Genomic DNA, 23576 nt, shown 5'->3' on the forward strand with positions numbered 1-23576 from the left:
CTGTTTCCTGTGTGGTTTGATTCGCCCGGTCGTCAGTTTGTCTTCATGCATCGTCCGTCTGTGTCTGCAGGCGAGTTCATTAAAGCTCTGTACGAGTCGGACGAGAACTGCGAGGTGGACCCGAGCCGATGCTCCACCGGAGACCTGGCCGAACATCAGAGCAACCTGAAGATGTGCTGCGAGCTGGCCTTCTGCAAGATTATCAACTCCTACTGGTACGACTGGGTCCCAGCAGCTGAGGGTGTTTGAGAGGAGTCTTCAAACTTCTCTCAAACACCCCCTAAAGAGCTTGGCTTGGTATGAAAACAATGGCAGGGCTACAGACCAAAGCTAAAAGTAATATCACGTTAGAGGGGTTTACCTCTGACAAACGTCTGGCATCAGTCTCAACAGTTTTTACCTGCGTTTTGAGAACTTTGACTGTTCTAGGCAGACCGGCACCATCACTCCCCCATCATGTTGTATTGATGGGGGGGTAGCTAATCTCTTCAGACACACTAAGAGTAAGAGTCCTGGACCTGACAGCGTCTGTGGACAGGTACTGAGAGCTTGTGCAGATCAGCTGAGTGGGATTTTCACCTTATCTTCTCACTTTCTTCAGAGCTACAGACGGTGCCTCAGCTTTGGAAACATGCTGTCATTGTTCCTGCTGCTGAGGGCAGTTCTGCTAAGGCACTGAATGATGTTAGGCCTGTGGCTCTGACTTCTTTAGTGATGAAGACATTTGAGAAGATAATTAAGAAGATTTTAATGCATGTTGAACACCATCTTGACCCCGTCCAGTTCGCCTGTAGAGCAGGGAGAGGTGTGGAGGACGCTGCTGTCACACTCCTGCATCTTGTATAAGCATCTTGAGGCCCCCCACACCCACGCAAGATTATTATTTGACTTTTCATCTGCATTTAATACAATTCAACCCTCTTACTTGCTGACAGGCTTTACAATCATTTTAAACTAGTGTGGTCGGCTGGGTGACAGACTGTCTGTGTGAGGGTGAATCATGTGTTTCCTGATGTGCTCTCCTGCTCTGCTGCATCACCCCAGCGTGCTGCCTCCTTCTGTTCATTCTGTACACGAGTGAGTGTCGCAGCAGTTTCACAAACAGACACATCCTGAAGTTTGCTGACGACACAGTGATCGTCAGTCTTCTAGTGGGGGCGAGTCAGGCCGTGGACAGGTTGTAGATGATTTTGTGGATTGGTGTGATGAGTCCTTCCTTTCACTTAATGTGTCAAAAACTAAAGACATGATTATAGATTTTAGGAAGTCCTCTTATAGCTCATCACCCTCCATCATTAAACCCGCTGATATTGGGATCGTTGAGAGTTATAAATATCTGTCTGTGGTACTTGATCATAAACTGTTTTGAATCTCATGCTGATGCCACTAAAAAAGTTCAACAACGACGGTTCTTTTTAAGGAAAAGGAGATCTTTTAATGTCTCATCTCATCTGTTGTCTTTGTTTTATAGAAGTTTTATCGAATCTGTGACGTCCTTTTGTATCGCTGCCTGGTTTGGTAACCTGACGGTGAAGAATAAGAATCGGTCGGGACTTCTGCTAAAAACTGCTAGCAAAATTTCAGGGCGCAGATGGACTTTGGCCACTTACAAAAGAAACGTGCTTAGAAAGGCTCATTCTGCTGTTAGTTGTTCACAGTGAGTTTGAGTTGTTGCCTTCCAGCCGCTGCTTTAGAGTATCTGAGAGGAAGACCAGACGACTGCAGCTCTGCTTCATCTCTGCTGCATCTTGTCTCATTAAAGGCAAATAACCATTATTTATTTACCTCTAATTTTATTTACACGTGCGCGTGCGTGCGTGCGTGCGCGCGCGCGTGTGTGTGCGCGTGTGTGTGTGCGTGCGTGTGCGCGTGTGTGTGCGTGCGCGTGTGAGGACATTTAAAAAGACAAAAGAAGCAGAGCAGGAGTAACTGTGTTACTAACGTGACAGCATCAGGGATCAGATAAAACCAGCAGAGCTCAGTGAAGGTCGTCTACCGTTAACCTCTGCCCCCTGCTGCCACCGGGAGGCCTGTTTGTTCCTCTGAGCTGACCTTTGACCTGTGAGTTTAATCAGGGTCACAGCAGGTTAACATGGTGATTGGATGAAACGGCAGCAAAGTGTTACAGGAAGTTGTGAGGTGGCGTCTGATGTTTGAGCTCTGCTACTGAAAATGAGCGAATTAAAAGCCTTTGAAGGTGAGATGTTTCCTGTTTGTCCAATGAGCAGCCAGACGACGGCGCTCCGGCTTTGATGGAGACGTTTTATGTTTTCTGGGGTAAATTAAAGTCGTCCTCCTTCAGATGCTCGAAGGCCGTTCGGTCTGACCGTGAAGCTGTCGCTGGGATCGGTTTGAGTCTCAGAGACAGGAAGTTGGGATCCGTGTGTGTTGGCGTAAACGACGTTATCCTGCTCGCTGAGGCGTATTAAAAGCCTTCAGCGTGTGGCGGGAAGCAGCAGCTACCTGATCCTTCCTTCCTTCTCTGAGTGCTGTCGGCTCCTTCCCGTCTCCGCAGCGTGTTTCCTCGTGAGCTGAAGGAAGTGTTCGCCTCGTGGAAGCAGCAGTGCGTCGCCCGCGGTCACCAGCAGGACATCAGCAAGCGCCTCATCAGCGCCTCGCTCTTCCTGCGCTTCCTCTGCCCCGCCATCATGTCGCCCTCGCTCTTCAACCTCATGCAGGAGTATCCCGACGACCGAACGTCCCGCACGCTCACGCTCATCGCCAAAGTCATCCAGAATCTCGCCAACTTCACCAAGTGAGTATCTGCAGGTCAGCGGCGCCGCCGGGGTTGTTCTGAAAAAACAAAATCTCACTTTGCGTTTCCTCCAAAGGTTTGGAAACAAGGAGGAGTACATGGCCTTCATGAACGACTTCCTGGAGCACGAATGGGCGGGGATGATGCGTTTCCTGTCGGAGATTTCCAACCCGGAGACGCTGACCAACATGCCGGGGTTCGAGGGCTACATCGACCTCGGCCGCGAGCTGTCCGTCCTGCACGCCCTCCTGTGGGAGGTCGTCTCTCAGCTCGACAAGGTACAGACACACGAACCACCAACACAGTGTGTGTGTGTGTGTGTGTGTGTGTGTGTGTGTGTGTGGTGAACACTGACTCACACACAGCTCAGGTGCTGCAGACTCAGCAGGATGTTGACCTGATGCTGAGCGAGTCGAAGTGTTCCTCTAAGTTTTTTGAGCAGTTATTAAAGCAACATGTTGCAAACTGCACGATGCTGGACTGAAAACAGCCCGACCAGGCCGGTAGCAGCCACGGGCGGCGTCCTCACAGGACACCCTGACCCCGCTGGATGACATCACTGTGTGCAGAATGTGTCTATCAGCTGATCGCTGAGTGGTGTGTTCGATGTGACATGTTTGACTTCATCTAACCACATTAACGCTGCGTGGCTGAACATCACAGCATGGCCTGAACTGCTCCTCCCCCACCCTCCAGCTCACCCTCCACTCCCCCCCTGCCTCACCCGTCTCAGCATGGCTCTGCTGTGTCGGTTCTGGTTCTGTTCAGTAGAAGCATGTCGTTCTAGTTGTTTTCGTTCTCATTAAGTTTCCCTCATGTTTTTTCCTCCCCCCCCCCCTCTTTCTGTTCACTTCCTGTCTGTTATGTGCTTCCCCACCACCACCACCACCGCATCTTGGTGCTTCCATTCAAACCATCCACGAACAAACACACAAACGCACACACGGCGACCACAGGGTGAAAATTCCTTCCTGCAGGCCACCATAGCGAAGCTGGGCCCGCTGCCGAGGATTCTGGGAGATATCACTCGCTGCCTGGCCGCTCCAACGCCCGTCCAGCAGCAGCTGCGACGCTTCCAGGACCACAGCTCCGCCCACAACATCAGCGGCAGCCTGTCGTCGGGATTGCAACGAATCTTTGAGGACCCCAGTGACAGGTAACCAATCAGCAGACAGATCAGGTGTTTAACAGGTTTCTGGTGTCTTCACCACAAAGATTCATCAAACCCGCTTCTGTGCAACACTTCCTGTTCCTGACATGCATGAATGTTTAAATAGGTGCACAGCTGTTTCAAACAAGCTTAGCTTCATAAGACATTTCTGAAATATGTCAGAAGAGATGAGATTTGCAGAAGATGGAGGTATAAAGGGGAGTCATCAGAGACAATGCTGTTGGTGTGATTATCAGAGACCCCAGAATCGGTCCCTGAGGGACGCCTAACTGCACGAGGCTTTCACCTGAAACGTTTGGAATCAGCCATAAAAGTTTCATTTTCTCTAACTGCTGTTCACGTCTCACTTCCTGCAGCCGCAGCGAGGTTCGCAGTCTGCAGACACCAGTTCGGGGTCAGCGCCCCCTGTTGCCTCAGCAGCATCCCTCCAACCACACCAGCTTCTCCGACCAGGAGGAGCGCGACACGCTGCTGCCCAACGGTCGCAGCATCTCTCTGGTTGACCTGCAGGACGCTCAGAGCCTCCACGGCCACGCGGGGCCCCCGCCACACCACGAGGCCCCGCCCCGTCTCAGCAGGGTTGGCTCGCAGGCCTCTGTCGGACATGCCGTTGCCCCGGTTACCTACTCCCACTCCAACCCTCTCACACCTCAGCCGGCACCACACCAGGCCAAAGTCCCGCCCAGAGATGGACAGCCACAGAGCGCTCCGCAGGTGAGGCGGCCACTGCACGCCTCCGTCAGTCAGCAGCGCAGCCTGCAGCCGCTCTCGTTCCAGAACCCCGTCTACCACCTAAGTAACCCCGCCCACAGCACGACAACACGCTCCGCCCACTCGCTGCGGCAGGACTCCAGCTCCGAGAACCTGAGCACCGAGAGCTCCCACAACAGCCACAGCAACTCTGACGACTTCGGCAGCCAGGTGGGGGGCAAAGGTCGCGCGCCGTCCAACAGCAGCCTGGACGAGGTGGGCAGCAGGCGGAGCACGCAGAGCGAGGACTGCTCTACGCCACGCCGCCATGCCCTGCAAGACCTCCCACCCGGCACCGCCACAGCGGTCGCCATCCCTCGTCAGAGCACAACAGCAGGCACCGCCCACATCATAAAGGTGGAGCAGCAGAGCAAAGGGGGCGGGGCAAGGACGCCACGGTCCGCTGCACACAGCGCCTCACTGCGCAGCAGCAGCAGCGCCAACACCGAGCCAACGCCCACCCCTGCCGCTGGCATCATCAACCGCCAACCGTCCACCTGCTCTGTGGAGAACGTGGCTCCGCCCCCAAAGAGCACCACCAAGCAGATGCCACAGGTACGACAGAAATCCGCCGAGTCTCAGACTTTTAGCGTTTCAGGTGTGTTTCTGATGATGTCACTGCTTTGTGTGCAGGTGGCGTCTCCAGTGGAGGCGGTGGCGGTGGCGATGTCTCCCGTGGAGAGGACGGCGGCATGGGTCCTAAACAATGGCCAGTACGAGGAGGAGGGAGGGGAGAGGAGCAGGGAGGAGGGCAGGAACACAGAGAAGGTAACAGGCACACCTGGGCTGCAGGCGAAGCCCATAAGGAAGCGACGAAGGCTCATATCTGTGAAACTGCTTCCTGTTTCCACAGTACGAGCTGGAGATCTCTCGGCTGAAGGAGCGCCTGCGCGTGTCCGGGCGGCGCCTCGAGGAGTACGAGCGGCGGCTGCTCGCTCAGGAGCAGCAGATGCAGAAGCTGCTGCACGAGTACAAAAACCGGCTGGAGGACAGCGAGGAGCGACTGAGGAGGCAGCAGGAGGAGAAGGACACCCAGATGAAGAGCATCATCTGCAGGTACGCACACACAGGTCACATGATGGAAGGGGCGGGGCTGATGTCACAGAAAATGGGCTTCAGGTGTTCAGGAGGAGTTTAAGTAAATCAAACCAGGGTCGTGTCCAAATTCATGGGCTGCATCCTCCTGAGGACCCGGCCTTCGCGGCCTACGTGGGCCGGGTCCTCAGAAGGTCGGGTCGGCCGGAAGTAAACGGCCGTGGAATTGGACGGTCCAGCCTTCAGATCGGCGTCGCCGCTGACTCGGTGGAGTTTAATAACCTCAGCCGTCTGCTCCTTGCTGTCTAAAACATACAGTGAGATGCAAACGTTTGGGCAGCCTTGTTCATAGTCATTATTTATAAATCGTCAGTTAAATACATCATAGAGGAGACGCACGCAGGGATATTTGAGAAGTGAAATGAAGTTTATTGGATTTACAGAAAGTGTGCAAGAATTGTTTTAACAAAATCAGGCAGGTGCATAAGTTTGGGCTCCACAAAAAAGAAATGAAATCAATATTTAGCAGATCCGTCTTTTGCAGAAACTCCAGCCTCTACACGCTTCCTGTGGGTCAGTGAGAGTCTGGATTGTGGTTGAAGGTATTTTGGACTGTTCCTCTTTACAGAACATCTCTCGTTCAGTCAGGTTTGATGGCTTCTGAGCATGGACAGCTCCACAGGTTTCAATAATACTCAGGTCTGGGCTGAGATGAACGTTCCAGGACGTTGTCCTTGTTCCTCTGCATGAAAGCTTTAGTGGATTTTGAGCAGGTCGTTGTCTCATTGGAAGATCCAGCCCGGGCGCAGCTTCAGCTCTGTCACTGATTCCTGGACATTGGTCTCCAGAATCTGCTGATACTGAGTGGAAACCATGTGTCCCTGCACTGCCCCCACAGCGTGATGGAGCCACCACCACATTTTACTGGAGGCAGCAGGTGTGTTTCTGGGACTGCTGTGTTCTGTTTCCTCCGTGCATAACGCCCCGTGTTATGCCAAATAACTCAATGTTAGTTTCATCTGTCCACAGCAGCTTATTCCAGAATGAAGCTGGCTTGTCGAGATGAGATGAGATGAGATGAGATGAGATGAGATGAGATGAGATGAGATGAGATGAGATGAGATGAGATGAGATGAGATGAGATGAGATGAGATGAGATGAGATGAGATGAGATGAGATGAGATGAGATGAGATGAGATGAGATGAGATGAGATGAGATGAGATGAGATGAGATGAGATGGCCTTTATTTGTCAGTTGCAGGTCTTTTGCCCACAGCCGAGATGACAGACCTTGCCGACCGTACATACAATACAAACATCACATTGGGGAGACAGGTCAGGCTAGGTAGCAGGAAAAAACAATGTGTAAGACAAAAGGGTAATACAGGAATGCACAGATATCAACACACCACAGCACAATAAACACAGACAGCAACATGGGGAAGAGTTCCAGTGTGGACATCTGATCTGGGACCGCTGCGATCTTCGACTGCGCCTGTCTGTTTCTCGGTCTGACACTCGAGCCTTAACTTGAGCTGAGCCTGTGGTCTTTGATTGCCTCAATATGTTCGTAACTGTGGAGACAGACGGCGTAACTCTCTGAGGCAGCTTTCTGTGTCCTTCCCACCATGATGACAGTTGTTCTGAGACCCCCGTGTTGCTACTCTTCAGAGGAAATTAAAAGAGGAGGGAAACTTTACGATTGACCCCCTTAAATTGGATTCACCTGTGTATGTAGGTCAGGGGTCACTGAGGTTACCAGGCCAATTTGAGTTCCAGTAATTAGTTCTAAAGGTTTTGGAATCAATGACATGACAACAGATTTGTGCACCTGCCTGATTTTGTTTAAACAATTCTTGCACACTTTCTGTAAAGCCAATAAACTTCATTTCACTTCTGTGTGTCTCCTCTATGATATATTTAACCAACATTTTTTTATTGTAACAACCAACAACTTATGCAGGAAAATAATGACTATTAACAAGGCTGCCCAAACCTTTGCATCCCTCTGTAACAGGACACTGGAGTAAACTCTCGACCGTCTCACACTTCTGTTTAATCAGTTTTCTGTTTGACGTTTATTCAGCTGTGTGAAAACCACCCGGGGCATTAATAAAGTTTTATTTGATCTAATCTAATAACTTTAATCTCAGCCAAACCGATTTACTCACAAACAAATAAAACAGTGAAAAAAGCCCAACAAGAACATGTTTAGGTTGTCTCAGGTACTTATATATTACGTTTAAGTAATAATAAGCCTAACCTAATTCTCGGCGGCTCCAGTGACCCTCCAGCGCTCGGTCAGCTCTCCAGCTGGTGGGTAACAGACGTCTCTGAAAACGTCAGAGCACCTCTGCAAATATGCGATGTCTTGATAAACCGAGCAGATATTTGATGTTTACACAGCTACAGTCTCGCCTGAAAATATGTTAAAAGTTTATTTTGTGACCCAGAAAGATTAATAAGAGTAATATTAAAACTTAATAGCGGCCGCCATTGTTGGAAACTGGAATTGGCTGGGCTGCGCTATGAATTCTGGGATATGGTGGGTCACGAAGGACACACCTGACCCATCCTTCAAATTCGGGGAAAAGGAGGACGCGTGTGTCGGCCGCATTCGGAGGAATTTGGACAGCCTTCGGCGCATCGCTGTGACGTAATCGGCCTACAAATGCGGCCTCAGGAGGACGCAGCCCATGGATTTGGACACGACCCAGATGTTGATATTTAAGGTGATGATGATGATGATGTTCTGTACATTTGCAGACTGATGGCGGTGGAGGAGGAGCTACGGCGGGACCACGCAGAGATGCAGGCAGTGATCGAAGCCAAACAGAAGATCATCGACGCTCAGGTACAGACACACCTGTGGCACAGGTAATGGGTTTCAGAGGGAAGCAGCGATGCGTCGTGTTCGAGCAGCAGCTGTGACCGAAACTTTAAATCTTTTGAAACGTCTCACAGTCTCTCCACTGATTTCAGGTCAGTAACGGATGTGAAATAAACCAATCAGGCAAGTAACTGTAGCCCCGCCCCTTCCTCCTCCGCCACTACCACCAACGCCACGCTGTGTGTTTTTTGTTTTTATGAATTTATTTTTAGGGGGGGAAAAAACACTGCCAACACACCTGACACCTGTTGAACCAGCCAATCAGAGCGCAGAGTTTCAGCATTGAGTTTATCAAGAGCTCAGGATTAGTGCAGCTGTCGGCGCCCCCTGGTGGGCGCCCCCCTCTGGTTCACGTGGGGATAAAAAACTCAATTTGACAAAAGAACGTTATTGTTCACGAACAGCGTCCTTCCTTCAGTCACAGTAAATAAGAACATTTATTAATAATTAAATATTTTCACTCAGCTTCATCTTCAAAGTCGTTCTTGGGCCTCGGGGGCTCCTGTAGTTCAGCTGACGGCTGGTTCCAGCTGCTCTGTAATACGTTGGTGTGTCGGCGTGTTGCGCTCTCGGCTGGTTTTGTTTAAGTTTGGCTGCAGACCCCACCTCCCCCTCCCCACACCACCTCCCATCCCCCTCCCTGTAAACCACCACAGCTTCTAGTTCACCCTTTCAAAATAAAGCGAGTCGTCAGCAGGCTCAGGAGACGGCGTTGGACTTTCACCTTTTTGTTTTTTCGCTGGTTTGAGCTTTTTTGGGCTGCTGTTTATATTTTCGGCTGCTGCCCTCAAACTTCCTGTGGTTGTTTTTGTTTTCACGTCGGGTCAAAACCACGTCGCCGCTTTTATTAAGCTGAACCGTTTTTAGATTTTGTGTGAGCTGGTCTTTTTTTCAACCTTTTTAAATCATTTAATGTTGCGTTAAGAGGCCAAATCGTCCTTTTAAATCTGCATCGTTTCGTCGGTCGCACAGGTTTTATTTGAACGTGTCCGATTAAAGATCTTTGTAGTAAACTTTGTGTCACTGAACATGTTTCACTGATAAATCCATTAGTGTTCAGAAAGCTGTGAAATGTTTTCATTAAAGCCTGATTTGGATTCAGGTGATTTCAGGAGCTCAGGGTTAAGTCGTTTTTATTAAAAATCTTTTTTCTTTAGTTGTTTCTTATCCGTCACCTCGTTTAATCAGTATTTTAATAAAAGTTTCATTAAAGTTTCTTGGATTTAAGTGATGTTACTTTCTATTTTTCCTTGTGTGGTTTTGACCCGACTCTCCGATCAACACCAAACTGCTTTGTTGTTGTTGTTTACCTGTCGGTCTGACTTCCTGTCCCGCCCCCTTTCTCATCTTTATCCAATCAGGAGAAAAGGATCGGGTCCCTGGATGCGGCGAACTCACGGCTGATGGCGGCGCTGACGCAGGTGAAGGAGCGTTACAGCACGCCCAACCTTCGCAACGGCCTGTCGCCAAGCAACCCCACCAAGCTGTCAATCACTGAGAACGGAGAGTTCAAGAACAGCAGCTGCTGATTGGTCCTGCCCTGGGTGGGGGTGGGGTTTAAAGTATATAACTCCCTCGCCCACGAGATGAGCTGCAGACATCAAAGAGAGAATTTAAAGATATAGAATCTATAACACGAGTGTAAATACTGATGTTTGATCTGATGTACAGAGTGTGTGTGTGTGTGTGTGTGTGTGTGTGTGTGTGTGAGAGAGTGAGTGAGTGAGTAAGAGAGTGTGTGTGTGTGTGTGTGTGTGAGAGAGTGAGTGAGTGAGTGTGTGTGTGTGTGAGAGAGCGTGTGTGTGTGTGTGTGTGTGTGTGTGTGTGTGTCACAGAAGCACAGCGAGGAAGAAATAAACCAAAAACTGAAACGTTTTCTAATCGATTTTTTATGAATTCCTTTCGAAGCTTCTGTTTTCGTTTCTCGTAGCGTGGAGTTCCCGTTGTTCTTGTTTTTTACCTGACGAGTTGTTTTGGGTTTTAATTTATTCCCCCTCGTTCTCGTCCTGTTGCTGATCTACTGAACAGACTCCTGGAGGATCAGGGTCAAAGGTCACGCCTGTCTGCTGTCCCTATGTTGACAATAAAGTCTACCTGAAAGTTTGACTGTGGTCCGATTCCTGTTTGGCGTGCTCGTGTTTCTTTGATGCTCACGCTGCCGTCGCTCTTATTTCATGTTAATTTTGTTCTGAAGTGAAAACGAACATCGGTCCCACAGGTGAGCGCGCACCTGAGGAGGATCAGCGCCTCCTTTATACCATCGCCATTGGTATAAACTGCCGTCGGGCTCAGTTTGCGTTCGTGAGGCTGTTTGTGGTGGTCAGACTGCGAGTAATCCCAGATCTACTGCGGCTGTTTGTAGGAATGACGAAAATGGTCAAAGGTTCACCTGGACACGATGTAGCTGCAAACAGACGCTTCACCAAACATCAGCTGTGATTTAAGCCGCACCGTCATTAAGTTCAGTGAAATCGTTAAAAGCTCAAAACTACCCCAACATTCACGCCGCCGAGGCGATGGCAGCGTTTAACTAAGTTTATCATGAAACTTTGAAAGAAGTCATTTTAAGGTGTCACAGTCTCGGGCAGAAGTTTAGGAGGCTGCTGTATTTCCCACTGACACCAGTCTGGATGACATCATCAGCGAGTCATTTCTGACCAGGACATGATCTGTAACTGCTTCTTTCATCTGATCAACATCTCTAAAGTTAGAAACATCCTGTCTCAGAGTGACGCTGAAAAACTAGTTCATGCATTTGTTACTTCCAGGCTGGACGACTGTAACTCATTATTATCAGGATCCCTGTTAAATCCAGAATTTAAAATCCTGCTCCTCACATACAAGGCCCTAAATAATCTTAATAACCTTATAGTACCATATCACTTTGCTCTCATTAAAACTGCTGAGCGTGAGGAGCGTGGAGCCAAAATATGAAACACACTAAAGGTAAAAAATGATCTCTCACTCTGGACTCTGTCACGTTTTATTCTGAAAGGGTTCCCTCTGCACCTCCGAGTTTACGTTGTTTACACTTTTATTGTGAAAGGCAGGAACTGGAAGAATCCCTTTTCGCACATGCGCAGAGCACACCGGGCTTTCCGGATGGACGGCGGAGTTAGCATTAGCTTTAGCTTCACTGAAGTTTAATCTCACGTTTTTCTCTCGGCTGCATCAAAAATGTCTTCCCTTCAACTTCCGGCTGAGTTTGTCACCGAGGCCGTGACTGCTGACGGAGGAGGAGGAGAAGCAGGAGGTGGCAGAGAGTTTGAACAACGCACCGAGGAGGAGATGGACCGCGAGCGCAGGCGCAGACTGCTGGACATCACCTGGAAACTTGATAGGCAGCCGCACCGGACAGGTGAGCAAAACCGGAAACGATCAGAGAGACACTGGCTGTGTCCCAATTCAGGGTCTGCACGCTTGAAGTACGCATTTCAAGTGCGGTTACGTCACCGCCACGCGACGACGGCTGTCCCAATTCGAAGTGTACTTCAAATGCATACTCCAAATGCGCCGTCGATTTCCCCAAATATCACGCTTCGTATATCCCACAATTCATAGCGCGGCGGTGGGTGTGGATAATTTTGCCGCAAAATACGGCAGAAGGGAGCGGCCGAAGAGTGAACTGTCAAAAGTACTGAATATGACGTCACTTATTTATGTGCGAATGTGTAATAATTAAAGTCAGTCATATATCCACAAACACAACAAGCTGAAAGTCAGATATATATATCATAATAATCTGACAATACTAGAATATTGTCAGATTATATTTACATTACCACAGTGAGATGACTTTAGTCTCATGAACATCAGCTAATTGTTATTTACTAACTAATCTTAGTAAAGATTACTAAGATAACTAATCTTAAATGACTGTTCAGCACAGAAATGAAGCCCAACAATCATGTTTTACAGTCCCGTGGTCTCAGCCTCAGATACTCAACTAAAGTGATGTCATGACAAAAATGAATGACCAACAAAACATATTTCTCCTTCATTTCTGTCACACAAAGCTGTAACGTGTCTCGCGGTTAGTATCATGGTTGCTAGGCAACCTGAACAGCGCGACGAAGCGTATGCCGTCCCATTTCACAAGCCTCTCACTTCCGCACTTCTCGTACTTATAGTACGCACCGTACGTAGTACGCGTAGTGCGCGTACTTCAAGCGTTCAGACCCTGAATTGGGACACAGCCGAAGAGAGAAAAGAAAGCGGGTGATCTGCGTCATAAAGGATTCTCCACAGGTGGGCTGTTAAATCTGAGCTCACCTGTTTAATGTTTCCGGTTCACCTGGCGGCAGCTGGGTCATAAAAGCCGATTCAGCTTTTACGCGGTTTGACGACCGTGTTTCGGCTCCTCGTGAAACCTTCAGCTCACTGAACGGGACATTTCCCTCCAGGACAGATCCACAGGAGCCATGTTTCTCTCTCCAGCTGTGAACATCTGTGTGACAGATCCACGAGCAGGAGTTGGTACCTGGCTGTTTGATTACAGAAGTGCATTGTGGGTAAACTGGTGGAAATTCTACAGTAAAATAAAAGTAATTTTTTCCGCATTAAATTCAGAAAAAGGGAGCGTGTGCAGGTAAACAGGTGTGTGTCATCAGCAGGGTGCACAGGCAGGAGCCAATCAGAGCTCGGTGTGACAGCGAGCCTTGCTGTCGTGGTCATTATGTGGACGTCCTGCGTCAGCTTTTGCGGCCATGCCTAAATGTTGCCATAGTTACTTTTAATTGGAAGCTCAGTATTGCTGCTGGATCAGCTGATGCTGTCCTCCAATCATGGGCTGCCTTTGTTTAAACAACAGAATCCCTTCCAGGGGCGGAGCTGCTTGACACCTGGTTGCCAGCGATGGTGGTTAAATTCCCATACTTCCCAGTTCTGCTTCCACCAAAGAGTCACACGAACACTGTACAGCCAACAACAGCTGGATTTAGTCTGCCTCACTATTCAGTCCAGCTGTTCACTGTAAACGTCCTGCATTGGCTCAGGCTGCAGGTTTCCAGATGTTCTCTTCCTTAGAGACATGAATCAACAGGGTCACCTTCTAGCTTCCAGCTGTGCTCTCTTCACCGCTACAGTCTGCTGGTCCACCACTGAATGCACCTGAGGGTCTGCAGGGTTGGATCCAGACTCCCTGGAAGCATCTGTGGTGGACAGGAGAGCCTGTTCAGATCCACACGAGCACTTTTTGCGTCGAAGAGCAACTTGGGGTTTAGCATTTTCATGTAGACTGGATGACCTGCTCTACCTCCTGAGCTACAGGTGGGACTTTACCCAGCTGGTCTGCGTCTTCCTCGTGAGACCTTATCTCTCAAGCAGTGAGCTCTTCAGCTGCATTTCCAGCAGCAAATCAGACTTTTTGCTGCTGATTGTTGGACTTTGTCGCCTGTTGGAGTGATTCTGCTCATAATTTGGGTTGTGGGGACGGGGGGTGAAGGAGTCCTCTCTGGAGGTCTCAGGGTCGAGTAATGACCTCTAGCAGCCACTGTGATGGCTTGCAGAGTGTGAAGTAGTCCCACCTGAGGCCACGGTTGTGATGGACGGCGATGATGATGATTGTCTAAAGGGTTTTAATTTTTTTTTTACTGTCATCACATCTATAACATGTTTGTCTCTTTGTCCTTCAGACATTCGACAGGAGGAGGAAGAGCTCTGCAGCCAGGAGAGGAGCAGCAGTCTGGATCAGGAAGCGCGAGAGCTGCCACAGATCAAAGAGGAAGACGAGGAACTCTGCACCAATCAGGAGGAAGCAGAGACTGAACAGATGAAAGAGGAAGAGGAGGAGCTTTCCATCAATCGGGAGGAAGAACAGCTCATACTGGAGTCTCAACGTAACACTGACAGTAGCTCGAAGTCCGTGCAGCACAGCGTTTACGCAAAAGTGTTTAAGACAGTGTCGCAGACGAAAGACGAGCACACGAATAAAAAATCTCACGCCTGCGAAACGTGCGGAAAGACTTTTAGCAGTAACTTCCACCTGGTGACTCACATACGCACCCACACAGGTGAGAAGCCCTTTGCTTGTAAGACCTGCGGAAAACGTTTCAGCCGCAAGTTCGACGTGAAAGCTCACGCAAGAACCCACACGGGCGAAAAGCCGTACACGTGCGAGCTGTGCGGTCAGAGTTTTAGAAGAAACTATCGGCTGACAGTCCACATGAGAAGTCACACGGGCGAGAAGCCTTTTGCATGCGAATTTTGCCGCAAAAGTTTCAGCTGTAATTCTAATCTGAAAATCCACCTGAGAATCCACACAGGTGAGAAGCCTCACGTTTGTGAAACCTGCGGGAAAAGCTTCAATCGCAGCGGTCAGCTGAAGATCCACCTGAGAAACCACACAGGGGAGAAACCGTACTCCTGCAAGCTGTGTGGAAAATGTTTCAGCAGCAGCTCGTCACTGATAGGCCACATGAGAACCCACACAGGTGAGAAGCCTCACTGCTGCAACACCTGCGGGAAACGTTTCTGGCAAGCAGTGTCTCTGAAAATCCACACAAGGAGCCACACGGGCGAGAAACCGTATTCCTGCCAAACGTGTGGTAAAGGGTTCAGCAGCTGTGACTCGCTGACCGTCCACACCAGAACCCACACAGGTGAAAAACCTTACTCCTGCAACACCTGTGGAAAGAGATTTAGGCAGTCTTCGGGACTGAAGAGTCACATGAGAACTCACAAAGGTGAAAGGTTGTACTCGTGTGAGACGTGCGGGAAAAGCTTCACTAAGAACGTCAGCTTGCTCCTGCACAGGCGGACCCACAGAGACAAGAAGTCTTACACCTGCAGCACCTGTGAGGAAAGGTTCATCTGCCCTTTAGAGCTGGACAATCACATGAGAACTCACACAGGTAAAAAGCTTTATTTCTGCGAGACGTGCGGGAAATGTTTCACTCACAGCTCCACTTTGGCCGACCACATCAGAACGCACACAGGTGAGAAGCCGTACGCCTGTGAAACCTGCACCAGGCGCTTCAGTAGTCGCGCTTACCTGAAAGTCCACATGAGAACGCACACAGGCGAGAAACCGTTTTCCTGCAAAACGTGCGGAAAAGGTTTCAGAAGCTGTACTCACCTGATAGCCCACGTGAGAATCCACACAGGTGAGAAACCTTACACCTGTAAAGTGTGTGGGAAACGATTTAGCCGCTCGTCGGGACTGAAGAACCACATGATGACTCACACAGGTGAAAGCGCCTTTTCTTGTGAAACGTGTGGAAAAAATTTCTCTAGCTGTCCTCCTCTGATAGTCCACATGAGAACCCACACAGGTGAGAAGCCTTACTCCTGCGACACCTGTGGAAAAGAGTTCAGTAGCACCTCTCATCTGAAAAAACACATGATTGTGCACACAGGTGAGAAGCCGTATGCCTGTGATCTCTGCGGTAAAAGCTTCACTAGCAGCTCCTACCTGAAAGTCCACATGCGGAGCCACACAGGTGAGAAACCGTATTCCTGCAAAACGTGTGGGAAAGGTTTCAGCAGTAAGCCGCCGCTAATAGTTCACATGAGAACCCACACAGGTGAGAAGCCTTACACCTGCAATAGCTGCGGGGAAAGATTTACGTATGCGACGGTGTGGAAAAATCACATGAGAGCTCACGACTCTCACACAGCATCCTCTTAGGAGAGGAGCAGCTGAGGAAACATTTGAGGTCATCAGCAAACGGGAAGAATCGGCGCGGTTTCGACCAGGAGGGATTGACTTCAATCTGAAGTGACCAGCACTGACTGGTTCTTTCAGATTAAAGGACAAAACTTGAAGGTCAAGTAAGCTGGAGGCCGTGTTGGAGAACCTTATTCTTTGACCGCAGGCTGTAAAGGCTGATTTATGGGACTGAGTTTTGTTTTTATTCTGGTGTTCGATGTTTTCTCAATACACTGGATGAAATGCTTCATCATGGTTTCCATAAGTGTTTTGTACAGTTTGGAGTCAATGATGTGATTCATGGGCTTTATATATTATAAATGAAACAAAGAATGCAGCAGTGATGCAAAGCTTTCTATCAATAAAGACATTAATAAAAATGAACATCGTGTTAGTCATGCTTACAGCGCCGAGTGCCACAGAGGTGGTTGTAGTTCAGGAGGTGGAGCAGCTCATCTATTATTGTACTGTTTATATTGTGCAAAATCACAACAACAACTCAAAGCACTTTATATTTGAAAGTAAAATCAAATATAAAGTGCCAAATATATACTGTGTGTAAAACAGGGGTCTCAAACTCGTGGCCCATATATTGGGTGACGTTACTTTTTTTGTTCAGAAGGATTTGTTTGTTTTTGAGTGCAATGTTAAAAAAAAATGATTTAATGGAAGACAATATGAGCAGAGTACACAAACACGCAGAGGGATAGGCTGTTAGTTCAGTGAGAGTCAAAAGCTAATGTGTTCACTTATGTCTGCGTTTTTAATGTGGTCATCTGTCTGTCTTCCTTCTGTCACCCCAACCAATCACAGCAGATGGCCCCGCCCCTCCCTGAGCCTGGTTCTGCTGGAGGTTTCTTCCTGTTAAAAGGGAGTTTTTTCTTCCCACTGTCGCCAAAGTGCTGCTCATAGGGGGTCATTTGATTGTTGGGTTTTTCTCTGTATGTATTATTGTAGAATCTACTGTACAGTTTTTTCAAAAAGGTCTCAAAGACTTTAGAGTCAGACCTGTTACAGATCGTCAACTTTTCTTTAATATCAGGTGTGTTTCCAGAACCACTAAAAACTGCTGTAATCAAACCTATACTGAAAAAGGACAATCTTGACAAGACACAAATGAAAAACTACAGGCCGATCTCAAATCTCCCGTTTTTAAGTAAGATCATTGAAAAAGCAGTTTCTCAACAGCTCAGTTACTTCTTAAAACAGAATAACTGCTACGATGCCTTCCAGTCAGGTTTTAGACAGAACCACAGCACTGAAACTGCTCTGACCAAAGTGTTTAATGACATATGTCTGAACACAGACAGTGGAAAAATGTCAGTCCTAGTTTTACTGGATCTCAGTGCAGCATTTGATACAGTTGACCACAACATATTACTCAAACGACTGGAGAACTGGACAGGTCTTTCAGGAACTGTACTAAACTGGTTCAAAACATACGTAGAAAACAGGAAATACTTTGTATCAATAGGTAACTTCACATCTGAGCAGACAAGTATCACATGTGGAGTTCCCCAAGGTTCCATCTTGGGACCCCTTCTGTTTAACATCTACATGCTCCCACTGGCACAGATTATAAACAACAACAAAATAAACTATCACAGCTATGCAGATGACACACAAATATATATCACAATGTCACCAGGAGACCGAGGCCCTGTACAGGCTCTTGGTAAATGCATTGAGGAAATTAATGACTGGTTGTGCCACAATTTTCTCCAGCTAAACAAAAACAAACTGAGGTAATAGTCTTTGGCGCCAAAGAAAAACGATTACAGGTCACCAGAGAACTTCAATCTATACATCTAAAAACCACAAACCAGGCGAGAAATTTGGGTGTAGTGATGGATGCAGACCTAAACTTAGAAAAACACATTAAGACAATAACAATGTCAGCTTACTATCACCTCAAGAATATATCAAGGATAAAAGATCTGATGTCTCAACAGGACCTGGAAAAACTAGTCCATGCATTCATCTTTAGTAGGCTTGATTACTGTAACAGCATCTTTACAGGTCTACCCAAAAAATCAGTCAGACAACTACAGCTCATTCAGAGCTCTGCTGCTCGAGTCCTCACTAAGACCAAAAAAGTGGACCACATCAGTCCAGCTCTGAGGTCCTTACACTGGCTGCCTGTCCGTCAGAGGATAGACTTTAAAGTTCTGATGCTGGCCTATAAAGCTCAGAATGGTTTAGGACCAAAATACATCAATGACCTCCTGACCCAGTATGAACCTTCCAGATCCCTCAGGTCATCTGGATCCGGTCTTTTATCAGTTCCCAGAGTCAGAACCAGACACGGAGAAGCTGCATTCAGCTTTTATGCTCCTTTATCCCTTGGAGATCCTTAAAAAAAGACATCCACCTTTGCTTTTAATGGACATAAATGTCCATTCCCCAAAAAGTGCTATAAAAACTTTATATATTAATATTTTTTTCCACTTTAAATTGGTCAGTCTTTTAAAACTACTTCTCCCTGAAATATTCATATAAAGTTTTAATTATATTTTCGTTGTTTTAACCCTTTAAATCCCAGTTGTATTACACGAGCGCCCTGTTTTTTTAGCCCCAAAAAAACTAAATATTTTCCAAAAAAAACATTTGAAGTAATATTTGATTGTTATTATAATTAGGCCTTTAGATGGTCCAAAGATTGGCACCAAAATTCATTTTGACCTGCCATTATTTTTTTTGCAGGAGCACATTAAAAAAAAAATGCATCCACCTTTAAGCCTATGTCCATTCCCCAAAATGTGCAATAAAAATATTAAATATTAATTTTTTTTTCACTTTAAATTGGTCAGTCTTTTAAAACTACTTCTCCTTGAAATATTCATGTCAAGTTTTAATTACATTTCGCGGATTTTAACCCTTTATATCCCGGTTTCGTCACATGAGCGCACTGCTTTTTTTTGCCCCAAAAAACATAAAACTTGAATATTTTCCAAAAAAAACATTTGAGGTAATATTCAATTGTTATTATAATTAGGCCTTTAGATGGACTAAAGATTGGCACCAACATTCATTTCGATCGCCTTTTATTTTTTTTTCAGGACCAGAAAATGGTCTCCAGGCGGCAAATGCTCCTCCTCTAGGCCGAAATAAGTGCATCTTCCCGGGGTAAGTCGCGACGATTACCGGGGACTCCTTTTTCCAGCACGTACGTCCGATACCACGTGACAACAAATACGTCATTTCCTGTTGACTAAAAAAAAAAAAAAAAAAGCACCCTCTCACGGCCCTAGGGACCGAAAATGGTCCCGCCCGATCAGCGGGCGAAGCCGCTGCTGCACGCCGGAAATGAGGCTTCATTTCCCGCAGGTCTGTCTAAGCAGCCCGGGGTCAAATGTGGAGCAAGGTCGCCACCAGGTGGACAAATAAAAAAATTACAACTCTAAGGCCCGTCCTGCAAAACGAAACGGAAACATAAGTAATCACCAAGACATTAACGGTAATAATTCTGCAGTGAAAAATAGCGTTTATAATGGAAGTCAATGGGGACATTTTTGTCCGAAGAGACTAAGGTGGATGCATCTCTGTAGCTTAGCCATTTTAGGCTAATTCAATGAATTTACACCACAATTATAAAATATAATTAAAAAGAAAATTCTTTGACAAATTTGGCTATATTCCACTCAACACAGTGAAAATGGTTTAAAATTAAAAATGCAAAAGACAATAAATGTCCCTAAGGACCTCTGAGGGTTGTTAAATCTGGAACAAACTCCCAGAAAGCCTCAGATCAGCTGAAACACTCAGTTTATTTAAATCCAGGTTGAAGACTCACCTGTTCTCAGCTGCATTTGAATAAAGCACCAAATCCACACTTTTAAGCTTAAATTTCAAAACTTACGTTTAACTACTGATTTTATGTTTTGATTTTATCTGTTTTGATTTTATATACTGTTTTGTTTGTTTGTTAATTAGTTTGTTTGTTTGCTTGTTTTAATCAATTTTAAATCATGCTTTTATTTGTTCTTGTTTCTAATGTCTCTGTAAAGCACTTTGAATCACCTTGTTGTTGAATTGTGCTATACAAATAAACTTGCCTTGCCTTACAATAGAAAGTGCCTTGAGGCAACTGTTGTTGTGATTTGGCGCTACGTAGAAAAATGAGAAATAAAATGAGAGCAGGGGTGCTGCCACATGTGTGGCCAGAAAGAGGACCATTGTGTTTATTTGGTAGTTCATTGAAGGCTTCAGTTAAGAGGAAGGAAAAAGAAAAATTCACGTTAACAGTAGCAGTTTTGTCCTCTTATACAATATTTGAAATTTGGGAAATATTTGTGGGTGTTTTCTTGTTTGTTTTGCATTATGTGAACACTAAAGTGTCCCTCACATTAGATGACAGTGCCAGCAGTGGCCCACAGCTCGTTTGAGACCCCCGATGTAAACTATATGCTTTAGCAAAAAGGAAAGTTTGAAGCCTGAACTTGAAAGTAGAGATAGTGTCTGTCTCCTGAATCCAAACTGGAAGCTGGTTCCACAGAAGAGGGGCCTGAAAACTGAAGGCTCTGCCTCCCATTCTACTTTTAAATACTCTAGGAACAACAAGTAGGCCTGCAGAGCGAGAGCGAAGTGCTCTAATAGGGTGATATGGTACTACAAGGTCATTAAGATAAGATGGGGCCTGATTATTTAAGACCTTGTATGTGAGGAGCAGGATTTTAAATTCTGGATTTAACAGGAAGCCAAAACAGTAGAAATCTGCTCTCTCTTTCTAGTCCCTGTCAGGACTCTTGCTGCAGCATTTTGGATTAGCTGAAGGCTTTTCAGGGAGTTTTTAGGACATCCTGATAATAATGAATTACAGTCGTCCAGCCTGGAAGTAATAAATGCATGAACTACTTTTTCAGCGTCACTCTGAAGATCAAATAAAAATGCAGTTTTTTCAGCGACGTCGGGACAGACGAGGGTTTCTTCTTCCTCTTCAGAAATCTTCAGGCGTCGTGGAGGACGTCACCCGTTCAGTGTTCAACACGTGTTCAGGCAGGCCGACTGAAGTGTGACTTTTATAAATGAACACACAGGTTTTCTTGTTAAGTTTTTATTATGCTTAAAAAAGAAAATTAAAAGACAGAGGAGGTGGTGATCAAAGAAAAAGAAAAATATATATTCATATTCAAATATCTTTATACTTTTCTATTCATATATGATTAACAATGCAAAGAAAATAATTCCCGTAGTAGTAGTGCTTAAGTAAAGTTCAATATAGACTTTATTATAACAAAATAGGCAGTTTACCGAGGGTTAAATATCTGTCAAAATCTCATTGTACAATAATCGTGTTTCCGACACCTGTGGACGCCCGGAGGTGGCAGCTCGTCTCCGGGCTCGCCGCGCGAATCGCATGATCGACATCGTTTTTGTGGTAAGACACTGGCGACGCTGATGGACGTCACCGCGACGACCGGCGGGGTTCTAACTGCAGAGGGCGCCACTGCATCACGCGACTGTGGACTCGTCCAAGTGAGAAAAAAAAGAGACCAGAATTAAAAAAAAAAAAAATCAGCTGAAGAGAATCTAAAATCAGGAGTTCAGATCTCACGAGACACTCGTTGACGTCGGCGTTACTTCCTCGTGTTGTCCTGCAGCTCTGACGTGCTTTTAAATATTTTTAATTTTTCATAAGTGTTACAGTTATAATTTCATTATAATAAAATAGATTGTTGTAATAAAAGTTAATATAATTCTTGTTTCACTGTTTACAGGAAGTTTTATATTTTGGTAAAATAAAATCTTTTACTTTTTAGGTTTTAGGGGTTATAATAAAATATTAAGAAATCTATTTTGTCCTGTGATTCTGGTGTGTTTGTAAATAAAATATGGATTTGGGATTTTAAGTTATTCTAAACTTAAAAGTTTCACGCTTTTCTAAATTCATTTATGTTAAAACAATTTTAATTTGTTTTGCATTTTCTGGTGATTCAAATTCTTTTTGTATTAGATTATTTTTTCCTTGCTGTTCTGGATCTTTCATAAAAATCTGTTTTTTATTAATTATGAGCAGTTTTTCTAACAGGCGGAAAATGTTTGTAGCATTTTTCTTGATTTTAATATTTAATTATCTTAAATTAGATTTTATCATAAACCATATTTGGCATAATCAGAGTTTCATAAAATTCTGAGATAATTTTCTTTAGTAAATTAAAATAGTTTGATTTTATTAGATTCTTTTGTTATTTCTAATATTGAGATTTTTCTGGTAATAAAATAAACATATTTGGAAATTTCTGTCTTGCATTTGGTGTTTTAGTGAAATTAAACACGTTAATGAATAAAATATTTTTTATAGATATGATTTATAATTTTTGATGATTGCACTCAGCTTATTTTCATCTATAAAAATATTTATATTTTTCTGTCTCTTTGTCTCGGTGGTTTGGTGAGAAACAATTCGACGTCTGCAGAAACATCAGAGCTTTTATTTTTTCATCCCTGAAATCAGAAAATCTGTCAGATTCTTTCTCATTGACAGAAAATTATAAATGTTAAAACCGTTTCCTCTAAAAACAAAGTAAAGAAACTGTCGTTTTCCTTCGTTAAGCCTTGCGGCGCCCTCTAGCAGCAGAGCAGGAACCTCGCAGCGTCCTGACGAACATCCAGCAGCAGCGAGGAGCGAAAATAAAAAACAAATGAAACTTGAGTAGAGTCTAAAAAACGAGCAGAAGAGAAAAGCGGTGACATCAGACGTGAGGCGACGGGGCTGATGGGAAAATAAACGGGATTAACTGACATGCTGTTAAAGCTCAAACGTGCAAAGTTTTGCTTTTTGTGTCTCCGCCTCCTCCGGACCGACAGACGCTGCCTGAGACTGAAACTCCGCCCACCAGCTTACCTTACAAGACAAAAAAAGGGGAAAAAAACCCACAAAGAAAAAACTAAACATAAAATCCACTTCGTACGTTTCTTCTCGTCACTTCCAGGTACCTTCCTCGTCTCCTCTAAAGTTCTCCTCCCTTAAACATTAAGGAGCTGTACCGCGGTGAGTGTGATGTCATCAAACTTCCTGTGTGCTTTGCTCTGCTGGTCAGGAAACCCAAACATGAAGTCTTATCAGGCAAAAAAAGAAAGAAAAGAAGCTAAACTGAACTCGGGTCGGCCGCTGCGTCGCTGATGGGGCGAGTGGAGGGTGAGGCGTGGGGGAGGGGACGTCTGCAGGTCGACTCGTCCGTCAAAACGAGGAGGAGGAGCGGCCGTCTTCATAACTTCTCCTTGGACTGAACCCAGATGAAGGGACCCGACTGCTCCTCGATGATCTGCTTCACCTGGTCATAGATCTCCTCCAGCGTGTCGCCCTGCACGATGGCTGCACACACAC

General features: G+C 46.1%; 3 protein-coding genes across 32 annotated transcripts in view; 2 read left to right on the plus strand and 1 right to left on the minus strand.

Moving 5' to 3' along the window:
• The window catches only part of rasal2 (RAS protein activator like 2), a 63636-nt gene extending 52931 nt beyond the window's left edge, over window positions 1-10705 (plus strand). For 4 of the 7 annotated variants that reach the window (XM_026149134.2, XM_026149131.2, XM_026149136.2 and 1 more), the window contains 9 exons: window positions 71-215; window positions 2516-2755; window positions 2832-3033; window positions 3712-3911; window positions 4283-5231; window positions 5310-5444; window positions 5530-5732; window positions 8478-8565; window positions 9963-10705. In XM_026149134.2, coding sequence (XP_026004919.2) covers window positions 71-215; window positions 2516-2755; window positions 2832-3033; window positions 3712-3911; window positions 4283-5231; window positions 5310-5444; window positions 5530-5732; window positions 8478-8565; window positions 9963-10130 — 2330 coding nt within the window. In that variant the 3' untranslated portion in view covers window positions 10131-10705. Of the gene's footprint in view, window positions 1-70; window positions 216-2515; window positions 2756-2831; window positions 3034-3711; window positions 3912-4282; window positions 5232-5309; window positions 5445-5529; window positions 5733-8477; window positions 8566-8693; window positions 8725-9962 lie in introns of all 7 variants that reach the window. The other 3 variants (XM_026149132.2, XM_080292341.1, XM_026149133.2) reach the window with 3 other exon arrangements.
• Window positions 10706-11677: 972 nt separating this feature from the next.
• On the plus strand, window positions 11678-21690 carry LOC113010216 (uncharacterized). The gene is made up of 2 exons (XM_026149191.2): window positions 11678-11959; window positions 14235-21690. The coding sequence occupies exons 1-2, from the start codon at window positions 11779-11781 to the stop codon at window positions 16226-16228; spliced, it is 2175 nt and encodes a 724-aa protein (XP_026004976.2). The 5' UTR covers window positions 11678-11778; the 3' UTR covers window positions 16229-21690.
• dlg1b (discs large MAGUK scaffold protein 1b) overlaps window positions 21287-23576 on the minus strand; it is a 101099-nt gene continuing 98809 nt past the window's right edge. For all 24 annotated transcript variants that reach the window (XM_080292347.1, XM_026149166.2, XM_080292346.1 and 21 more), the window contains one exon: window positions 21287-23564. In XM_080292347.1, coding sequence (XP_080148473.1) covers window positions 23458-23564 — 107 coding nt within the window. In that variant the 3' untranslated portion in view covers window positions 21287-23457. The remainder of the gene's footprint in view (window positions 23565-23576) is intronic.

Source organism: Astatotilapia calliptera, chromosome 18 (genome assembly GCF_964374335.1).
Source record: "Astatotilapia calliptera chromosome 18, fAstCal68.1, whole genome shotgun sequence".
NCBI lineage: Eukaryota > Metazoa > Chordata > Actinopteri > Cichliformes > Cichlidae > Astatotilapia > Astatotilapia calliptera.

Bases quoted from the DNA above. Each gene is read 5' to 3' on its own strand.
- LOC113010216 (XM_026149191.2), top strand. From the start codon at position 11,779: ATGTCTTCCCTTCAACTTCCGGCTGAGTTTGTCACCGAGGCCGTGACT. The intron at 11,960-14,234 runs GTGAGCAAAACC...TTTGTCCTTCAG, and splicing joins TAGGCAGCCGCACCGGACAG to ACATTCGACAGGAGGAGGAA.